This window comes from Mus caroli, chromosome 2 (genome assembly GCF_900094665.2).
Source record: "Mus caroli chromosome 2, CAROLI_EIJ_v1.1, whole genome shotgun sequence".
Classification (NCBI taxonomy): domain Eukaryota; kingdom Metazoa; phylum Chordata; class Mammalia; order Rodentia; family Muridae; genus Mus; species Mus caroli.
The window spans coordinates 48454250-48472967 of record NC_034571.1 but is presented as its reverse complement, the minus strand read 5'-3'; the positions used below and the strand labels follow the sequence as shown (position 1 = coordinate 48472967).

Genomic DNA, 18718 nt, shown 5'->3' with positions numbered 1-18718 from the left:
ATTGAGGCTTTGAAACTCAAGTAAATACTTGCACTTTAAAGCAAGTTTTAAATTGTCGGGTGATAAATAAGACCGGATGAAATTATGATACTTTCATCTCCTTTTAGAGTTTGTTGTCAATGGTTGTATTTAAAAACTAGTAGATAACTTTTCTGTTTTCTTTACTAGCCATGATCAAAGCTGAAGAAAGCAGGTAAGCAATTTTGAAAATCGTTTTTTTTTTAAATTTGGCCATTTCTATCGCATTCAAGTTTTAGATGTCCACTTTTTAAAAAGGATATGAATGCTGTTTAATTGGATTAGGGTAATGGTTTGATGTCTTTGGAAGGTTTTATGGAGGGTGTTAAAAGGGAAATATATTTACTCAAGTGTATGTTTTGCTAAACAGGTACTTTAATATGGAATGCACAGTTTGTGAATTAAGTTTTTCATTTTGTGAATGAGTGATTATATATCTCTGTTATAAAACTAATTTTTTTTTTGTCATCTTGAGGAATAGAACCACAGCTTTGCATATGTTGGCAATCAACTACTGAACTATATAGTTTCCCAGCCTCCAAAGTTTCCCTTTACTTGACTTCATGAGCCTTATGAGTTTTGATATATATCAAATATGTTATCCAAAGTAACAGATTGAGGTTTTATTGAAGTAATTGGACATTAGGAAATACAAGCAGGTTATTGTGCAGGTTTGCTGAAAGCAAAATAGTGGTAGAAGTTGGAAGTGGTAACAGTGCATAGTGGGAAGAATACAGTACTTCCTGAGGCTCATGTATCTGAGCCCAACCTACACAGTATGACTAGATAGTCTCTAAAACGAACATAATGTTTAATATAGTCTTATTCTGTGGTCTTTTAGGATGGCTTTCTAGTTTACCGTCAATGGTTTGTTTAGCCCTTTGTTCCATTAGTGTTACAACTTTATAATTGGCTTTATTTACCACTGCTGTATTGAAATGACCAGTTCTCTTTCTCTCTCTCTCTCCTCACCCCTCCCTCCCTCCTTCCCTTTCCCTCCCCTTTTCTATTCCTTTTATTCCCTCCCTTTCCTCTCTTTTAATGTATAGCAAGCAAGAAGAATGTACTACAGCATCAACAGCCCCAGTTCCTACAACAGAAATTCCTACTACTATGAGCACCATGGCTGCTGCAGAAGCAGCGGCTGCTGTTGTTGCAGCTGCGGCAGCTGCTGCCGCAGCAGCTAATGCCAATACTTCCACCACACCTACTAATACTGTGGGAAGTGTTCCAGTTGCTCCTGAACCTGAAGTTACTTCCATTGTTGCTACTGCTGTAGATAATGAAAATACAGTAACTGTATCAACTGAAGAGCAAGCACAGCTTGCTAATACCACAGCTATTCAAGATCTCAGTGCTGATCTATCCAGTAACACTGGAGAGGAACCAGCTAAACAAGAAACTGTCTCTGAGTAAGTTTAGTAACTCAGACTTTTGCAAATCAATGCCTGACTTAAAATATAAGAACTTGTTAATTTAGTCAATAATCATTAAATAAATGTTTAAGTAAAAACTTAAGTTTTTCTAATGTTGATCCATTTCAAATAGTTGAATTTCAGTGGTGTCATGCCACAAAACTTTTGAAAGTAATCTGTTAAAGTTATGATCTTACGTTGATTTGCACTGAGTATAGGGTGTGGCACAAATTTAAAAGCATACATTCTATATCTATCAATGTACTATATGAAATCAAAATCAAGGCAAAAAGGAAAAAATCAGCAGTTTACAAACTTTGAGTATTTTAAATAAAGGCTTGGTATCATGCCCTGGTTGGTTTATTTTTGGTAAGAGATTATATGTTTGTTTTTCCCTTTTTGTTTTATGTGCTCAGTACAGCACTGCCAAGAAGTACTGTAAATTGCTGTTGAACGTAGAAATAAATTTTGGAAGATCAGAAGCTCTGCCAAATAGAGTAGAATTAAACTTGTTTTCATTCTTTTTGGCTTATTGATGGTGTTTGATTATTCAGCCTATGGTAAATAAATTGAAAAATGCAAACAGCTTTTTTCAAAAATGTCTCAGAAGAGAGAAGGCACTTTATATAGGAATCAAAATAAGGAAGTCACTTATAACTGGAAAACTTATAATTGATTTTTTCTACCATATGATGCAGGGTATAAACGGGAGACTAATCTAACCAAAACTTACTACCCAGTTACTGTTAGTCCACTGCCTCCGTCTCTCCACTCCTCTCTCATGGTGATTTCACAAATAACTATAGAGTGTTTCATATTGAGTGTTTTATATAGTGTTTAATATTGAGATATTTAAAAAGAAATGAGATGGTATATTTGGAGACAATTAAGATTAAAGGTCACATTTTCTTTTTTTTCTTCTGACCTTGGCTATACATCTATTTAGGTATATAATTCAAGCATGTGTGTGTGTGTGTGTACACATATACATATATCATACATTTTCTTTTATTTACTTATGTATATAAGTAGCTGTCTTCAGACACACCAGAAGAGGACATCAGATCCTATTACAAGTGGTTGTGAGCCACTATGTAGTTGCTGGGAATTGAATTCAGGACCTCGGTAGAGCAGTCAGTCACTAAGCCATCTCTCCAGCCCCTGTATCATACATTTTCTGCATACATAAAGGTCCTTCATCATGTCAAGTGATAATGACATGATATGAGCTTTTGAGTTATCATTCTCCTACATATTATGCTTGAACTTTTTGAATACTAAAGTACTGAGATGCTCAAAATACTTTATGCAACTTGGCATGATAATTGCATGTAATTTGTGCATATCCCATTCATATATGTATATTTCTATTACTTTTAGTACATAATACAATGTAATTTACATGATATCATTACTTTAGGAATAACAAGAAATTCCTGTATTCTTCACAGTTACGTTTTTTTTTTTTTTTATCTTGCTGCTGCATTCATTTATATGGATGTAGAATTTATTTTTCATAATTTTAACAAGTATTCTTTCTTGGTAGCTTTTCAGTATTCATGAATCCTAATTTCTTAATAATTTTAATTAACTTGTATGTAAGGACACATAAAGAATGATAGATTTCCATATATCACATTCTTATATCAGTAGCTATTGCAGCATCAAGTCCATCATACTGACTTTATAGTGAACTAAAGTTTTTAAATTTAGTGTGGAATCCCAAACAAGGAGTTGATAATTTTGTATTAAGTTAATTCTTTTTGAATTCACAATTCAACAGTATTTTTCACAATATTCCAAATAATATTTGTTTGGAGTTCTGGGTTACAGAGTTACTTGGCACTTGTGTGATAGTATATTATCAGCCAAAAACAACATAAGAATAAATTAGCATTGTTGTATTCTATTAATTCTGTGTTTGCAAAATTAAATAAGCTGAATTTTGCTAATTGATCCTCTTATGTTGCTCTCTTGGTTCTTTGTAGGTTTTATTATCACATACAAAATTATCAGAGATTAAATGTGAAATGCGAATAAATATGATGGGCTATTTATTAACATGCAGACTAGTGATGTACATCAGCTTAGTGCAGTTCCATATTATGTTCTGGCCTTTACAAAGGGTCTGATAACTGATGCTACAAAAATTCTTTAACTTTATGTCCTTGGCCTCAGACAGTTGTATTTATAGGGTTAATGTAAGAAACTTTCTTCTGAATTCGTCAAGGTTTAGGTCAGCTTCAAACAGCTAAATGATAAGGAGATTTTCTCAGTAGAAAAGTTATTGAAATTATGAATAGCGTGTTTAAATTTCTGTCTCTCTAGTTTTACTCCTAAAAAAGAAGAGGAAGAGAGCCAACCAGCAAAAAAAACATATACTTGGAATACAAAGGAGGAGGCAAAGCAAGCATTTAAAGAATTATTGAAAGAAAAGGTATTCTAGATTTTTTTAAGTATCATAATAATTTCCTAATAAATGTTCACTTTGGTGCCTTTATTTAAAATACTAATCTCTAGAACTGTTGTAACTGACAGCAAACTAAATTTGTTGTGTTTTAATTGAACGCTTTTGTGAAACTTTAAAAGGTATTAATTTCACAAGCATATTTTTGCCTTGATGTATAAGATTTTTTTCAAAAAACTTAAACCATTATCCTTTTATTGATGGACTAATACAGAAAAATACTGTTTCGATTTCAGTGTGAATTTGTTTTCACAAAATTGCTTCATTAAAAATTGCTTTAGACTTTAAAAAAATCTACAAAAGGAGGTGCTTGATATTTGCAGTGAGCATTATACTTGCCTTCCCATGACACTGCTACTCTCTGTGCTCTTGTATTCAATACTCATTTTTCCTTTAAATCATTTTCAGCGGGTGCCCTCCAATGCTTCATGGGAGCAGGCTATGAAAATGATCATTAATGATCCTCGGTACAGGTAATACAATGGTTTATAAATTTACTTTTTACATTAATCTTAGGGTACTTAAAATTGTATAAAATAGTATAACTACATAAAGAGTTATTCTTCATAGCTTTGTAGTTGGCATAAATAGAGGTATTTATGTGTGCTGCAGCCAAAAACCCAAGACTTGTCCTACAATCTGAGCACATGAAATTTGAATCATTTTAAAACTAGAAATTGCTTTTTAGAATGGTTTTATATCTTCAATAAATTATACAGATATTCTTAATGTATGCATGAAACTTTTTTCCAAAGCGTTTACATTTGCTTCTCCAGCCTTTATTCTTATTCTTGTTTGATGATGATGATGATGATTATTATTCAGTGCTTTAGCAAAGCTGAGTGAGAAAAAGCAGGCCTTTAATGCTTATAAAGTCCAGACGGAGAAAGAGGAAAAAGAAGAAGCAAGATCAAAATACAAAGAAGCTAAGGAATCTTTTCAGCGTTTTCTTGAAAATCATGAAAAAATGACTTCTACAACCAGATACAAGTAAGGTTTCTAATGATGTGGAAAGTGATTTTCTGTTGTTTGTGTCCGACATATTGCCAACTCGTCCAGAATAGATGGTAGTGAGCATAGCTGTGGAGATGAGGATGTGGCAGTTCTGTAAGGTACTGCAAGTTTACATAGAAGCCCACTTTTAAGCTATTAATGAGGGACTAAGCATACCACATTAGCTGTTATCTGTTTTAAAGTCTGAAGAAGGTACCTTAATGTAAGAGAAAGAATAGGGTTTGCTCTTCTGTTGATATTTTATTGACTGTCATAGAATTTTCCTAAGTAGTGATTTTTAAACTTAACAGTGGAGAGTGTTCATTACCTATGAAAAATGATCTAAAATTAGTACTAATGCATTAAGGAAGTAACATTTGATTTCATAATCACTAGAAAAGCTGAGCAAATGTTTGGGGAGATGGAAGTTTGGAATGCAATATCAGAGCGTGATCGTCTAGAAATCTATGAAGATGTTTTGTTCTTCCTTTCAAAGAAAGAAAAGGTACTTTTAAAATTATCAGTATTTCAACATTCTGAAGAATATTTTACTTTAAATGATATAAGGCAATTTCTTTACTTAATTTTTATAGTGTATGTTATACATCATTTTATTCATTGGAAGCTATGATAAAGATAAAAATGAGTTAACTCAATCTTTTTTCCTCTTCAAAGATAGTAATTATTGTTTAAATCATAGTGGGTACTGATTTATCTGAATATTTATCACTGTTAAATTGTTTTGCCTCCATTCTTAAAGGAAACATGGATGATAGTTCAGATATTACTAAAACTTTAAACATAGTTTAATGACATTGAAGACTTTGGTATTTACATGCTATGACTGTTTTCGGTAGCCCTCATTATAAAATGTATCTATACTGCATACTGGTAAGGCCAGTACTGCATACTGGTAAGTTTATGGAATAAGGACACAAAAACAAATAGTTTTTGGGCTCTGACTTCAAACACAGATGGAAAAACTAGATGTAAGACTCTGTCACAAACAACACTAACAAAATAAAAGGTGGTGTTACTAAAGGCTTATATATAATATTTGAAACATCAGAATATAAAGGAATCTTAAGTAATTGCAATTCAGATACCTTGTTTGAATGTTAAAAGGTATTCCAACATTTGTTGTAGGAACAAGCAAAGCAGCTACGAAAGAGAAATTGGGAAGCCTTAAAAAACATCCTTGACAATATGGCTAACGTTACATACTCCACCACTTGGTCTGAGGCCCAGCAGTATCTGATGGATAATCCAACTTTCGCAGAGGATGAAGAGCTGCAGAGTAAGAACCGTGCCAAGTGTGCCTCCAGTCACTGAGTCATTGTCAACTTCTGTATAAAATCAAAATTAGTCGGACTTTGTATTTGGTCACTAACTCAATTTTACACAATGATTTCTCTGTCTTGGGGGTGGGAAAAGCTTAATTTACAAATGAGTTCCTTCTAATTGAATTCTAAATTTAGATTTAGGGAAAAAAATACTTTAGGAGAGATTCCCTATTTTAGAAGTTATGTTTTACAGCTAATTCCTGAAATATGTAATAAGTCAACCATTTGCAGATCATTGGTGTCTTCTGAACCCAATAAGGCACCTGCACTTAAAAACTCACAGTGACTAAGACAGCATGCGCAGTACTTATTCCCAGCATGCAAATGGGCACTGACCATGAACTCTCACCCTTCGCTATAGAGATATTAACAGCTGATAGCTACTGGAGAGGGACAGGATGTTCCCTAACTCCTAATAACTTGACCATAATCCGTGGAAGACCTTATATCTAAGAATATTTGGTCATGACAGTTGGTCTCGATGGATTTAAAGTAAGGAAGAAAAAGTGGTGACAACAAAGTTAGATAGACCAGTAGAAGGGACATCTGTGAAGAGTTGTGGGGGGTGATAAATATGATCAAATGCATACACAAAGAACTCTTGAACTAAACATTTTCATTGTAAAGTAGTACCCTTTGGGAGGTTAAGCAGGATTGCTTCTGTTAGCTAGTCCGTGCCGTGTGCACGTCCTCCTCCATTCATTCTCTGGTAGCATTTGAAGTCTTAACTTGTGTCATTCTAAAATTATGTTTGAATTCAAATACAAGTGTTTTTTTAATACTGAATTGGAAATTTGTAGAGTTTAATGCAAATAAACTGCTTTTTTGTTAATATTTTAATTTTTTTATTGGAAAAATATTATAGACATGGATAAAGAAGATGCATTAATATGCTTTGAGGAACACATCCGGGCTTTAGAAAAGGAAGAAGAAGAAGAAAAACAGAAGACTTTGTTGAGAGAAAGGAGGAGGCAGCGTAAAAATAGGGAATCTTTTCAGGTAATAGAAAGATGCCTATTCTGGCTTAGTTCTGTATTATAGTCATTGAATTGTGAAGAAGAATCAAAGCGCTTCTGAGATACTTGTTTCTAGTTCATTACCTAGGCTTTGTGGGTGCCCAGTATGTTGAACTCTTTAATTTTTATAATTTAGGTTTTGTTCTTGGACATTTGAGGCGAAGGAATATAGCAAGGTGTAGCAAACATTATTTAACTTGAACATAAGGCTTTAGCTGAACAACATAGCATAAGGGCTAGGTGGAAACAAGACGAGTGATGGGTGCTTTGTAGCAGTTGATATTTGGTTCCTAAAGAATGTGCTGTACAATTTAAACATGGAACATAATTAATCCCTTTACGTGGGAGTTTAAAGTATGTTCTGTAATCAGTAGCTTTTTCACTTCTAGTGGTGTTCTTCCCATTACAAAGAAATGAATTTTTGCTGTTTAAATTTTTATGGGTTTTCTTTGAGATAGGGTCCTAGGTGAGCCAGGCTGTCCTCAGACTTGCTGTGTAGCCCAGACCACTTTTGTACTCTTGATCTTTTTGTTTCCACCTTTCAAGTGCAGGGATTATAGACAAGTGCCACAATGCCTGCCTAAGGTATTTTACCTGTATAACCTGTGTTTTGAAGCTGTTCTTGGTATATCATGTTTGTTGAATATATTCAGGTAAATAAGGAAACGGACTTGGTGAGATATTACTGAGTATAGAGCTAGAATTTAAAACTATACAGTCTTGGTTACAAACAGTCTTTAGTCTTGTATTAAACTCTGTATTAAGAGTACCAGCAAGATTGCAATAGCTTATATAAGCTTGTTACCTAGCATTAATAGTCTGTTTGATCTATTGTTATCATTTTGGGTGGTAGTTCTTAAAATTTCATTTGTGTTAGATTCATGTAAAAGACTTTTTAAAAAACAATTATTGCTACCATGTCAAGTGGTTACTATCTATTGCAATCACAGCCGTTTAAACACTAATTTACCTTTGTTCTATGAAACTCGCTACTCTGGTAAGTTACTTGTTTAGTTCTATGTAGGATTATTCATGTGACTACTAAGAACACAGATTATTAAGTCTCATCCTAAGATTTCATCCAGTAGATACAGGGTAGGTTTTAATATGTACTAATATTGATGCACTCATATGAATACCAGTGACTTCTAAAGTTGTTTCTGATTGCCTACTTAGCAGGATATATCATTCCTTTGATCTCATTTAGCATGGAAATGATTTCAAAGACCAGTCTTACTAAAGCCTATATTCTGTTTACCTATGTTCATATTCAGTTTTTGAGAACTCAATCTAATTTTCATAGCTAGCTATAAAATAGGCTATCCCTAGTTTTAAGATAATCAACTATGTGACAAGAAAGAAAGGCTTTTTAGGAGAGCCATTAGACTTCTGCAGCTTGTAAGCTTCAAGGCCTTTTTAAGATTTTAAGTTTACAATAATTTAAATTTGAAGTAGACCTAAAACTAGAAATCAGGGTCATAGAAACTAAGACAATTTGATACAGAGTACCAAATGCTATTACTGCAAGCCACAAGATTCTAATGAAATGCCTTGTAGGCCTTTAACTAAGTATAAAATAGGCTTTAAATCAGATTGATATGCATATAGCATGTTTGTGTTTAAGGTTAATATAAGGGGTTATTAAATAACTATGTTGGTACTCCTTAAGATATATATGTAATTCAGTAATTTTTTAGTCCTATTTCACCTTTGGTGAAATTTGGAACTGTAGTAAAATGAATTTGGAATTTGGAACTGTAGTAAAATGAATTAAGTGAAACTGTCATTTCCAAAAGTAATCATGAGTGGAAAGAACCTATTCAGTAATGTGGCTTGGTGATTACAGTCTTTTGGTTTGATTTGATTTGATTTGATCTGTCAGTTAATGCTTACATAATTAAGTTTGTTACATCTTTGCTAGGAACCTGGTGAATTTTTTTTTTTTAAAGTCTTAAGTCCTATGTTTAATTTGTGTCAACTGTAAGAGAAAGGTTTGAGACAAGTCTTTAAATTGAACAAAGGAAAAATGGGTCACAGAGGGGAAAATGTTGTAAGACAAAAGTAATGGTCCTCTGAGAATGAGTCCTAGATACAGAGTTACCATTACCTGAGAAGTTACAAAATGCAAATTACTAAACCCTAAAACAAACTTACTAAGATTCTGGTGTGGAGTCTAATGATATGTTGATTTTATCCTTCAGATGATTGACAAATCCTAAGGGACAGGAATATCTACAAAATAGCAAATAGTCAAAGTTTTTATAGTATGGAGACTTAAAAGATCCTGTTTAGTGTGTTACTTAAGATATTTAGTAATCACTAGCATAGTAAGGAAAGTTAAAAGATTGACAAATAGTTGAAAATTACAATTAGACTTCAGATATTTTGGTAAGGAAAACCTCAGGACTTCTGCTTTTGGGATGGATGTAGTGGTAGCATACACTTTTAATCTTTGCACACTGTTGACAGAAGCAGGTGGATCTCTGAGTGTTCACAGCCAGCCTGGTCTGTCTGCTTTCAAGATCCAGGACAGCCAAGGGTACATGATGAGATCATGTCTTAAAAAGAAAAAAAGGAAAAGAGTGTTTTATGGATAAGAGAAAAATAGTCAAGGGAGAAAATGAAGGAACAATTTAAAGATGAGGGCTATCTCTCAAAATCTATGAAAGTTCATAATTCAAACACAGATATAAATAGCAACATAAAGAACAGTATTGGAAGGGAAAAAAGGGAATAAGTAAGAAAAGATAATATTGAATTAAATCTGAGGTAGAGATCTTCAACCAAGGAAAATGCTGTTGGTGATAACTATTCAAGGGAACAGTACCACTGGTAATTAGTGAATACCAGCTTTAAAGAAATTAGCAACCCTCCTGTGGCAATTTTTCAACTGGAAATCCACTATTAGGATGAGACTCAAAAATCAGTGACTTGAGTGAGATACTAACAAAAATATATGATAGAAAGTAGTACATTTAAAATCTCCATTTTAAGACTGAAATGCTTTAAAAACACCTTCGCCACTTTTGTTGAAAGAGGAAGTAGTAGTAGGATGTAGGTACATGTTACTCTATAACATTGCTGCCCAGTGTATCCTCTACATGCAACTTAAACATAACCAGTTTCACATTTAGCAATCTAGTTAAACCAATATTTAAAGGCATTATTCTAAACAAGCAGTAATAGATGTTTTTAAAATTTTTTAATTGAGTAAATTTAAAAATTTACTCTGTAAACCAGTCTGGCCTTGAACTCACATAGATTGTCTTCCCTCTGACTTTCAAGTGCTGGGATTAAAAGCATGCATTGCCACCATCTGGCAGAAGATCATACTTTATACTAGCCGCAATGTTCAGAAACTGCCTTTTATTGATGGCTTTTTAAATTTTCATTGTAATTTTTTATATCATGTAAATGTATGTTTTGCATGCATGTTTATATACATACTATAAGGGCATCATAACTCCTAGAGCTGGAGTTTTAGACTGGTAAGCTGTCATTCAGGAACTGAACCTGGGTCCTCTGTAGAAGCAGTATGAGTCTAAACTGCTCAGTCATCTGTTGCTCCCCAGGCCCAGTAGCTCCTATTGAACAGTGGAGCCCTAGGAATTACAGGAACTAAGGACTAAAAGAAGACCAATGGGCACTGATAGTACTGAAGCCCCAGTGTGCAGTCCTGACTGTCAGCCATAGGAAAGAAAATGGGTGGTATAGAATAGATATTTTTTTTAAGACAGAATAAAGTTATAATAATCCTTCTATTTAAGGAAGGGAAGTGGTTTGGAGATCACATAGTGATTTAAATCCTAACTTTCCCAGAAGCTTTGAGGAGAGTAGTACATAGCTATATTTGATTTATTTATTAAAGATTTGTTTTATGTATGAGTATTTCCTTCTAATTTGTATATACCATTCACTTGCCTGATGTCCACATCCCCTGAAACTGAAGTTACAGGGGATCATGAGTCACCTTATGGATGTTGAGAACAGAACATGGGTCCCAACTGCCCCAAACCAAGAGCCATCTCCAGGCCATTGTTTAAAATTAATCTAAATAAAAATATCTAAATGATGCTATTTTAAAAAAAAAAGTTTTGTTACAGGACATGCACATACTCACTCTTTAGCCTCATCATTTGAGAATAGATATTCCCAGTCATAGTATCTTTGGTTTATGGTTATATACATACACAATATTTTATGGATCTTGTTTTTAACTGGAAGTGGCTTTCTGTCTTAAGGGATAGGTAACTGAAGACTAGAAGGATAGTATAGTCTTTTGAAAGATCTCTTTCTTTGGATGGCTTGTTTATATTTATTTGTGGTCTAGAAGTATTTTTGCTGGTACTTTTTTTACCATGTTTTTCTTGTATTTTACATGTGTTTGTCTCCCGCAGATCTTTCTAGACGAGTTGCACGAGCATGGGCAGCTGCACTCTATGTCCTCTTGGATGGAGCTGTATCCCACCATCAGCTCTGACATTCGCTTCACTAACATGCTGGGTCAGCCGGGTGAGATTGCTTTCTTTCCAAGCGTACCTTAGAAGTTGGGATGGATGTGGGTTGGGGTTGGGAACAGTTGTTGGGGGGGGGGGGGAGAGGTGTGTGCTTTATTTTACGTTTGTTTTACAAACAAAAAGTAATTGCAGCTCTTGGTTAGAGCTAGCTTTTTGACTTCTTTAGTTTTTTCATTAGGATCAACTGCACTTGATCTTTTCAAGTTTTATGTTGAAGATCTTAAAGCACGATATCATGATGAAAAGAAGATAATAAAAGACATTCTGAAGGTAGATGAACTTGTCCTTAACTATTTGAAAACGTTGATTCATTCCTTGCAGTTACATGTTATTTATAACAAGATTTCTGGCTTTTAGGATAAAGGATTTGTAGTTGAAGTAAACACTACTTTTGAAGATTTTGTGGCAATAATCAGTTCAACCAAGAGATCAACTACTTTGGATGCTGGAAATATCAAGTTGGCTTTCAATAGTGTAAGTTAAATTATTGCAGATACCTACCTAATTGTTCATCTAAGAATTACTTCAAGTTGTAGGCTAGTGGAATAAGTACTGTAAAAGGGATGTATAAGGTAAAGCAAGTAAAACAAACTGTGTAAAAATGTTTCATTGTTAGAGGTTAAATTAAACTTTTATAAGTGATGTTATAATACTTTTAAGAACAATGTCTTGTTCGAAACAGGACTTATCATAATTTAATAGGTTTGATTTTTTGATAGTTACTAGAAAAGGCAGAAGCCCGTGAACGTGAGAGAGAAAAAGAAGAGGCTCGGAAAATGAAACGGAAAGAGTCTGCCTTTAAGAGTATGTTGAAACAGGCTACCCCTCCAATAGAACTGGATGCTGTCTGGGAAGATGTATGTATACTTGTGCTTCACAGTTGAAAATAACACTAATTTGTTTCTAGGGGACACAGATAAGCTAAACTATTCATAAAATATTCTATATATGTCAAAAGTTAGTTGTGACTTGAATTTTGGAATAGTTTGTCTAAATGGTTTGAATACACCACCACCAGGGGACAGGGCTTAGATCTATCTACTTGATTCTGCTTCCCGGCATGTACTGCCACACCCTGCTAGAACTATTGAAGGAAGAAAAGAGTCCACTTTTAAGTGAATCTCAGGTTTCTCCATGGGTCATACTGCTTTTAGACATGATGATAAGATTTTCTTATCTTTATATATTTATTCCATATCGTTGCTTTCCAGATCCGGGAAAGATTTGTAAAGGAACCAGCGTTTGAGGATATAACTCTAGAATCAGAAAGAAAAAGAATATTTAAAGATTTCATGCATGTGCTTGAGGTAATTTTTAGTTTGTTGTGACATATAAAAGTGAAAGTTTGGGATGAAAATAATCACCAAGAATGTTTTGTTCCTGTAGAATTTTTTCACATGACAAATAGGTGTTCAGGGGCTATTAAAGATAGTGTCAGAAATTTGCTTTTTATTCCTAGGTGCAGAAATTCAGCCATTTGTCAGCCTCATAAATCAGCCAGTAATTAATCCTGGGAATATCCTAAAGTTTTCTTGGACAGCAGATTTTTTAAAACTAAACAAAAAACACATAAAAAAAAAAAGTTGGTTTCAGATATTATACTATATTAGGTATGCCAAAAATCTATAGTTTCTGAATTACAATGGGAAAAATAGGAAGTTTTGCTTAAAATAACAGTGGGGGAAATTATCAAGTAAATCTATAGTAGAAATATTTTTACTTGTTTCAAGACAGGCTCTTGTAAATTATCCTGAATTGACCAATGACTATTAAGTACATTGTTATAGACTGTGTGAGCTAATCCATTTATCATTCATAGAGCTTACATGTATGAATTAAATCCTCACAGCAAGTTATGTTATGTTACAAATAACAACATGAAGTAAGTTTTGTAGGCAATGGCGTCTAGCTGATATATATTATTTGACTATTTATCAGTGCTTTCGAAAAGTTTAACATGAGCTAAGGAAATGATAACTGTTCCCATACTCCACCAGCACCACCTACCCACAATGAATTGTTTACTAAGTGTTAAGGGCACAACCTGTAGTTAAATAAGCGTTCCCTGTGTGAATTCGGAGGAAATGCTTGTTGGGACGAAATAAAAAGAAACAGATTTTGTATATCCCAGTTGAAAGATGCCTGTGAGGTTTTTTATCTCAGTGCTTGGCCTAGCTTACTTACCAAACCCAGTCAGATTAGATGACAAAATTATGCCTGAATACATTTTTTTAATAATTATTAAAAGTTACACCTTTCTAAGACATACTTTTCCCTATCAATGCTCTTGTCATTTTGATAAAAACTACTTCATTAATATTTCGTAAAAATTTTTCAGATACATAAATGAATTTAAAATTTTTCAGATACATAAATGAATATATAACATATGAATGCCTAATAAGAATAAAAAATAATGATTTCTCATATAATCACTGGACATCTTACTCTAAACTATCTTGCTTAGGATTTTTTGAAGATCTCACGTGTTAAGCTTGTACCATTTTCTTGTTCTTGCCTATACAAAGCAAGTGCAGTTCTTAAAGTTTGTCTTTTACTACTCTAGCATGAATGTCAGCATCATCATTCAAAGAACAAGAAACATTCTAAGAAATCTAAAAAACACCATAGGAAACGTTCCCGCTCTCGATCGGTAAGAAGTGTGTTGGCTGGCACGGTATACCAAAACATTTGTGAACATGCTTGTGAACGTGTGTGTGTGTGTGTGTATTGTCTAGGGATCGGATTCAGATGATGATGACAGCCATTCAAAGAAAAAAAGGCAGCGGTCAGAATCTCACTCTGCTTCGGAGCATTCTTCCAGTGCTGAGTCTGGTGAGCACTCCGAGTTTCTTGAGTCAACCTTGACACTTTGATTTCTTCAGATTTTGACATTTTCTTTTTCTTTCTATGCTCCACAGAGAGAAGTTACAAGAAATCAAAAAAGCATAAGAAGAAAAGCAAAAAGAGGAGACATAAATCTGTAAGAAAGTTTCTAGTTTTTAACAGTTCCAAGGCTTTGCTTTAGAAAGGATTCTTCAGGCCTTCTCATAATCTAAATCTGTGTGCTCATTTACCTTGGGAATAAAAACCAGAGCCTTTAAGTGTGCTTCCCCTTATTCTTCCATTGTGATCACTTGGAACTTCAAATAGAAACATACACAAGTACTAGGGCTCCTAACCTGGTCTTTTAAAACTTAAAAGAGACAGAAAAAATGTAAATGCTTGCTCAGTTTCTCTTCCAATGCTGTAGATGCATATTAGCTTGGCATAGGGGTTTTTCATCAGTGGTGTCTGAGTTTTACCACAGATGCATTGAACTAGATTGGTTGTCTTGGTTTCTATGCTGCTTCCTAGGATTTTTAGCTATCTAACCCAGAACTACTTATTTAAGCACTAACATTTTAAATAACTTGTTTCTCTGTGATTTTCAACCTTGTTCCATGGATTAAATGAACAGCTTAGTCAGCAGTATCCTTATACAGATCTAAGTAAACCAGAGATATGCTTGATGAAAATGTGCAGGAACTAAGGGTCTATATAGCTCATTAAGGGTGTGTGTTTATCATGTATGTGGGGCCCTGGGTTCTAAATAAGTAATATTGCTCTATACTTACAGATATAACGTGGTGGTGAGGCTTTTAATAGTGTTTTAACATATCCAGATGTTGTTCTTCCTGCGTTGAACACTACTTCTGTATCTCTCCCAGGAACACTGGAGAAACTCTAATTTTGGGGATCAGAGTTGGGCATGATGGCACACACCATTAGTCTCAGCATTTGTGAGGCAGAGACAGGCAGATCTCTGAGTTTGAGGCCAGGCTGCTTTCAGAGCAAGTTCCACAACAGTCAGGAATGCACAGAGAAACCCTGTCTCAAAATCTTAACAACAACAAATCCTGACGTTAACCCATTACATTTTTACGCCTAACCTAATAAATGTGATATTATTAAACATCTGCATAAATTTGTAAAAGAATGGTATGCCTATCAAAATTCTGATATGTTGGGTGTTTTTGTACATAGGACTCTCCAGAATCAGATACTGAACGAGAAAAGGATAAAAAAGAAAAAGATCGGGAAAGTGAAAAAGACAGAAGTAGACAGAGATCAGAATCAAAACACAAATCACCTAAGAAAAAGACTGGAAAGGATTCTGTAAGTACTGAAAATTGTTTCTTTCCTGAATTCACCAAAAAACAAAAGTTCATTCCCTCATTAAAACTTTGATGGTGTTTATAGGATTTTTTTTTTTTCTTGATCTACTAACATTGAGGAAAAGAATAAATTCTCTTCACTGCTTATCACAAAATAGCTTTCTGGTACCATTCATTTCCTTGCCTGATTTAGGAGGAAATGCTTCTTGGGATGAAATAAAAAGAAATGTCTGGTACCATTTCATAAATGCCTATCTGGTTGATTCTCTTACATTTATATTCCTTAAAGATTTTTAACAGCAAATTAACAGTACAAAATAGTTGTCATTTAACTTGGAATGAAAAGATAATGTTTGAATTTTACAGTACCACTAAGAAGTACATTGGGCACTGACACCTTGATTTTCAAATTATTGGGGTTTTGTTCTGGTTTTGAGATAGGTTTTCTCTGATTCACGACCTCCATGAAGAGTGAATCCCTCTCTATGCTTGTCTCCTCTGTAGCAGTGGTTTAAACAAAACACCTCAGAGGACCACTCCACTTCATGAGGTTGTTTCTCATAGATTTTAAGTCTTGTCTGTCTTGTTAGAGACCATTTAGAGTCTAAGTTAAGTCTAAAACTTAAAATTGCTTTACAGGATTACCTACCTAAAATTTATAAAATTAGCAAAAACCATACTACCTAGGAAGTGGACCCCTGGCTTTCATTAAGTAGGAACTATTAATATTTAATTTTGTGAAACAAAAGAAATTAGTATGTATCATTTTCCTTGTTTATATATTTTAATATGAACTGAAGTAGCTCTATATAAAAATCCCTATCTTATCTTTTTTTTTTCCTCTAATAACATCCAAGGAATGTTTAATAACCAACAGTTGGGATTTGGAGCAACATATCAGTTTTAAAACCTCATGAGATGTTTTTGTGTGACTGAATTCCACATCTACTTTAGAATCTTTTTTTTTTTAAAGATTTATTAATTTATTATATGTAAGTACACTGTAGCTGTCTTCAGACACACCAGAAGAGGGAGTCAGATCTCATTACAGATGGTTATGAACTCTGGACCTTCGGAAGAGCAGTCAGGTGCTCTTACCCACTGAGCCATCTCACCAGCCCCTTTAGAATCTTTTTACAGTGTCAGTTTTCAGGATTAACTTTAATTGTAATTATGTTGAATGTCTTTGCAGGGTAACTGGGATACTTCTGGCAGTGAACTGAGTGAAGGGGAATTGGAAAAGCGCAGAAGAACCCTTTTGGAGCAACTGGATGATGATCAATAAATTATACCAAATATATGTTTATAGTATGATTTAAAGTCTAATTCAGACCAGGGATTATTTTAAGTCCAATTTACATAACACTGGGTTTTAATTGTGTCACAGGAAAAAGTGCATTTATGTATTGTTATTGTGGACTTTATAAAAGCAAAGGAATTGAAAATAACTTGATTCTGTATCAAGAATCATATTTTCCTATGGTAATAACTGTCTTTCTGTGACCCTTTCACAGGGCACTACAGGATGGATTAAAAGTGGCAATTTCATGATAGCTGCAGACGTCTCTACTTTGTTCTAAGTCATGAGGTGATTTGATTTCCTTTATAGAAGTTGGATTTTGAAGATACAATGAAAAATTTTGATAATGTAGTACAAAAAAAGCACCAGCAACCTATGAGAAGACTGCTTTTTTGTGCACTACTGAACTGGTTAAAGCCAATGTGATCTTCTATGGTGAGCTCTTAAGAAACAGGTGTTTTTGATGGAAACTTGGCAGACCTTTAACAGCAGTGGTGCTAACGAGCACTGCTGTAAAAAAGCCACCATTATTTTTTATGAAACATCTGAACATTTTAAAAAGGCTTATGAGGGCATTATTTTGAGCATCTATTTTGAGGTGATGTTTTAAAATAGCTAACATCAAGTCAAATTGTAAATTAGTTGAAATATATTGCCTTAAGGATCTACTAAAGAATGTGCCACCAAACTTTTGAGTAATAGTTGAAATATCCTTGTCAGGGGTGGGAAATCAATGTTGACTTAAACATTTTCTTTTAATTTTTATCCAACCTTTCTCTTACACTTTTTTTTTTAATTCCACTGAGGAGGTTGTAAATTACCTTCCTTACTCACTGAGAAGTATTGACTTCATGGTACACATTCTAAAGCATTTCTGATTTCAATATTTTTGTACATTTTTATCTATTATTAAACTTCTCTTGTAGTGTGCACTAGTGTTTATTTCTACATAAGCTGCTCAGCTCTAAGGAAATTGTATGATCATTTTCAAGATAATAAATCCCTGAAATTTTGTTTCATCGTACCCATGGTAGCTACAGTACTTTTTTTTTTTTAATATTTATGAACATCATAAATCAGTGCATTTGAGGTTCTTAAATGTGTTTTCACCTATAAATTTCCTATGGAATATTTTAGAAAGGCAGTGACTTAAAGTTACAATTCTCTTTACATGCAAACTTTTGAGGGTTAGTAATGTGATTTATACAATTTCCTTCAGTGCAGGAGGTTTTTGTTTGTTTCTTATGTAAAGTTTAGCAGTTGGTCTTTAGTATTCTCTTTGTTCTTTTAATTTGGACATGCTGAGATTATCTCTTTCAAGTTGAGATTTAAATAGAATATAAATTATTTCATTGCCCTTTAAATGAGTTATGACAGATCAATACAGCCCTTTTCCATCCTGCCCAGGATTTTGATTAAATACTGGCCAGGGTTTTAAAAACTCAAAAGGGAGATACTTTATTTCTTACCTTCTCATTGCCATGTCCATTTT

The 18718-nt window shown here is 33.8% G+C and overlaps 1 protein-coding gene across 8 annotated transcripts in view; it reads left to right on the top strand.

The window, feature by feature from the left end:
* Prpf40a (pre-mRNA processing factor 40 homolog A) overlaps positions 1–18250 on the top strand; it is a 52108-nt gene extending 33858 nt beyond the window's left edge. For 3 of the 8 annotated variants that reach the window (XM_029469540.1, XM_029469554.1, XM_021181672.2), the window contains 18 exons: positions 169–193; positions 1068–1430; positions 3762–3870; positions 4309–4373; positions 4726–4890; positions 5290–5398; positions 6040–6190; positions 7102–7235; positions 11650–11764; positions 11936–12039; positions 12127–12243; positions 12489–12626; positions 12981–13076; positions 14336–14422; positions 14508–14604; positions 14691–14752; positions 15796–15927; positions 17119–17211. In XM_029469540.1, the coding sequence (XP_029325400.1) occupies positions 169–193; positions 1068–1430; positions 3762–3870; positions 4309–4373; positions 4726–4890; positions 5290–5398; positions 6040–6190; positions 7102–7235; positions 11650–11764; positions 11936–12039; positions 12127–12243; positions 12489–12626; positions 12981–13076; positions 14336–14422; positions 14508–14604; positions 14691–14752; positions 15796–15927; positions 17119–17211 (2162 nt within the window). Of the gene's footprint in view, positions 1–168; positions 194–1067; positions 1431–3761; positions 3871–4308; positions 4374–4725; positions 4891–5289; positions 5399–6039; positions 6191–7101; positions 7236–11649; positions 11765–11935; positions 12040–12126; positions 12244–12488; positions 12627–12980; positions 13077–14335; positions 14423–14507; positions 14605–14690; positions 14753–15795; positions 15928–17118 lie in introns of all 8 variants that reach the window. The other 5 variants (XM_029469545.1, XM_021181655.2, XM_029469562.1 and 2 more) reach the window with 3 other exon arrangements.
* Positions 18251–18718: the final 468 nt, after the last annotated feature.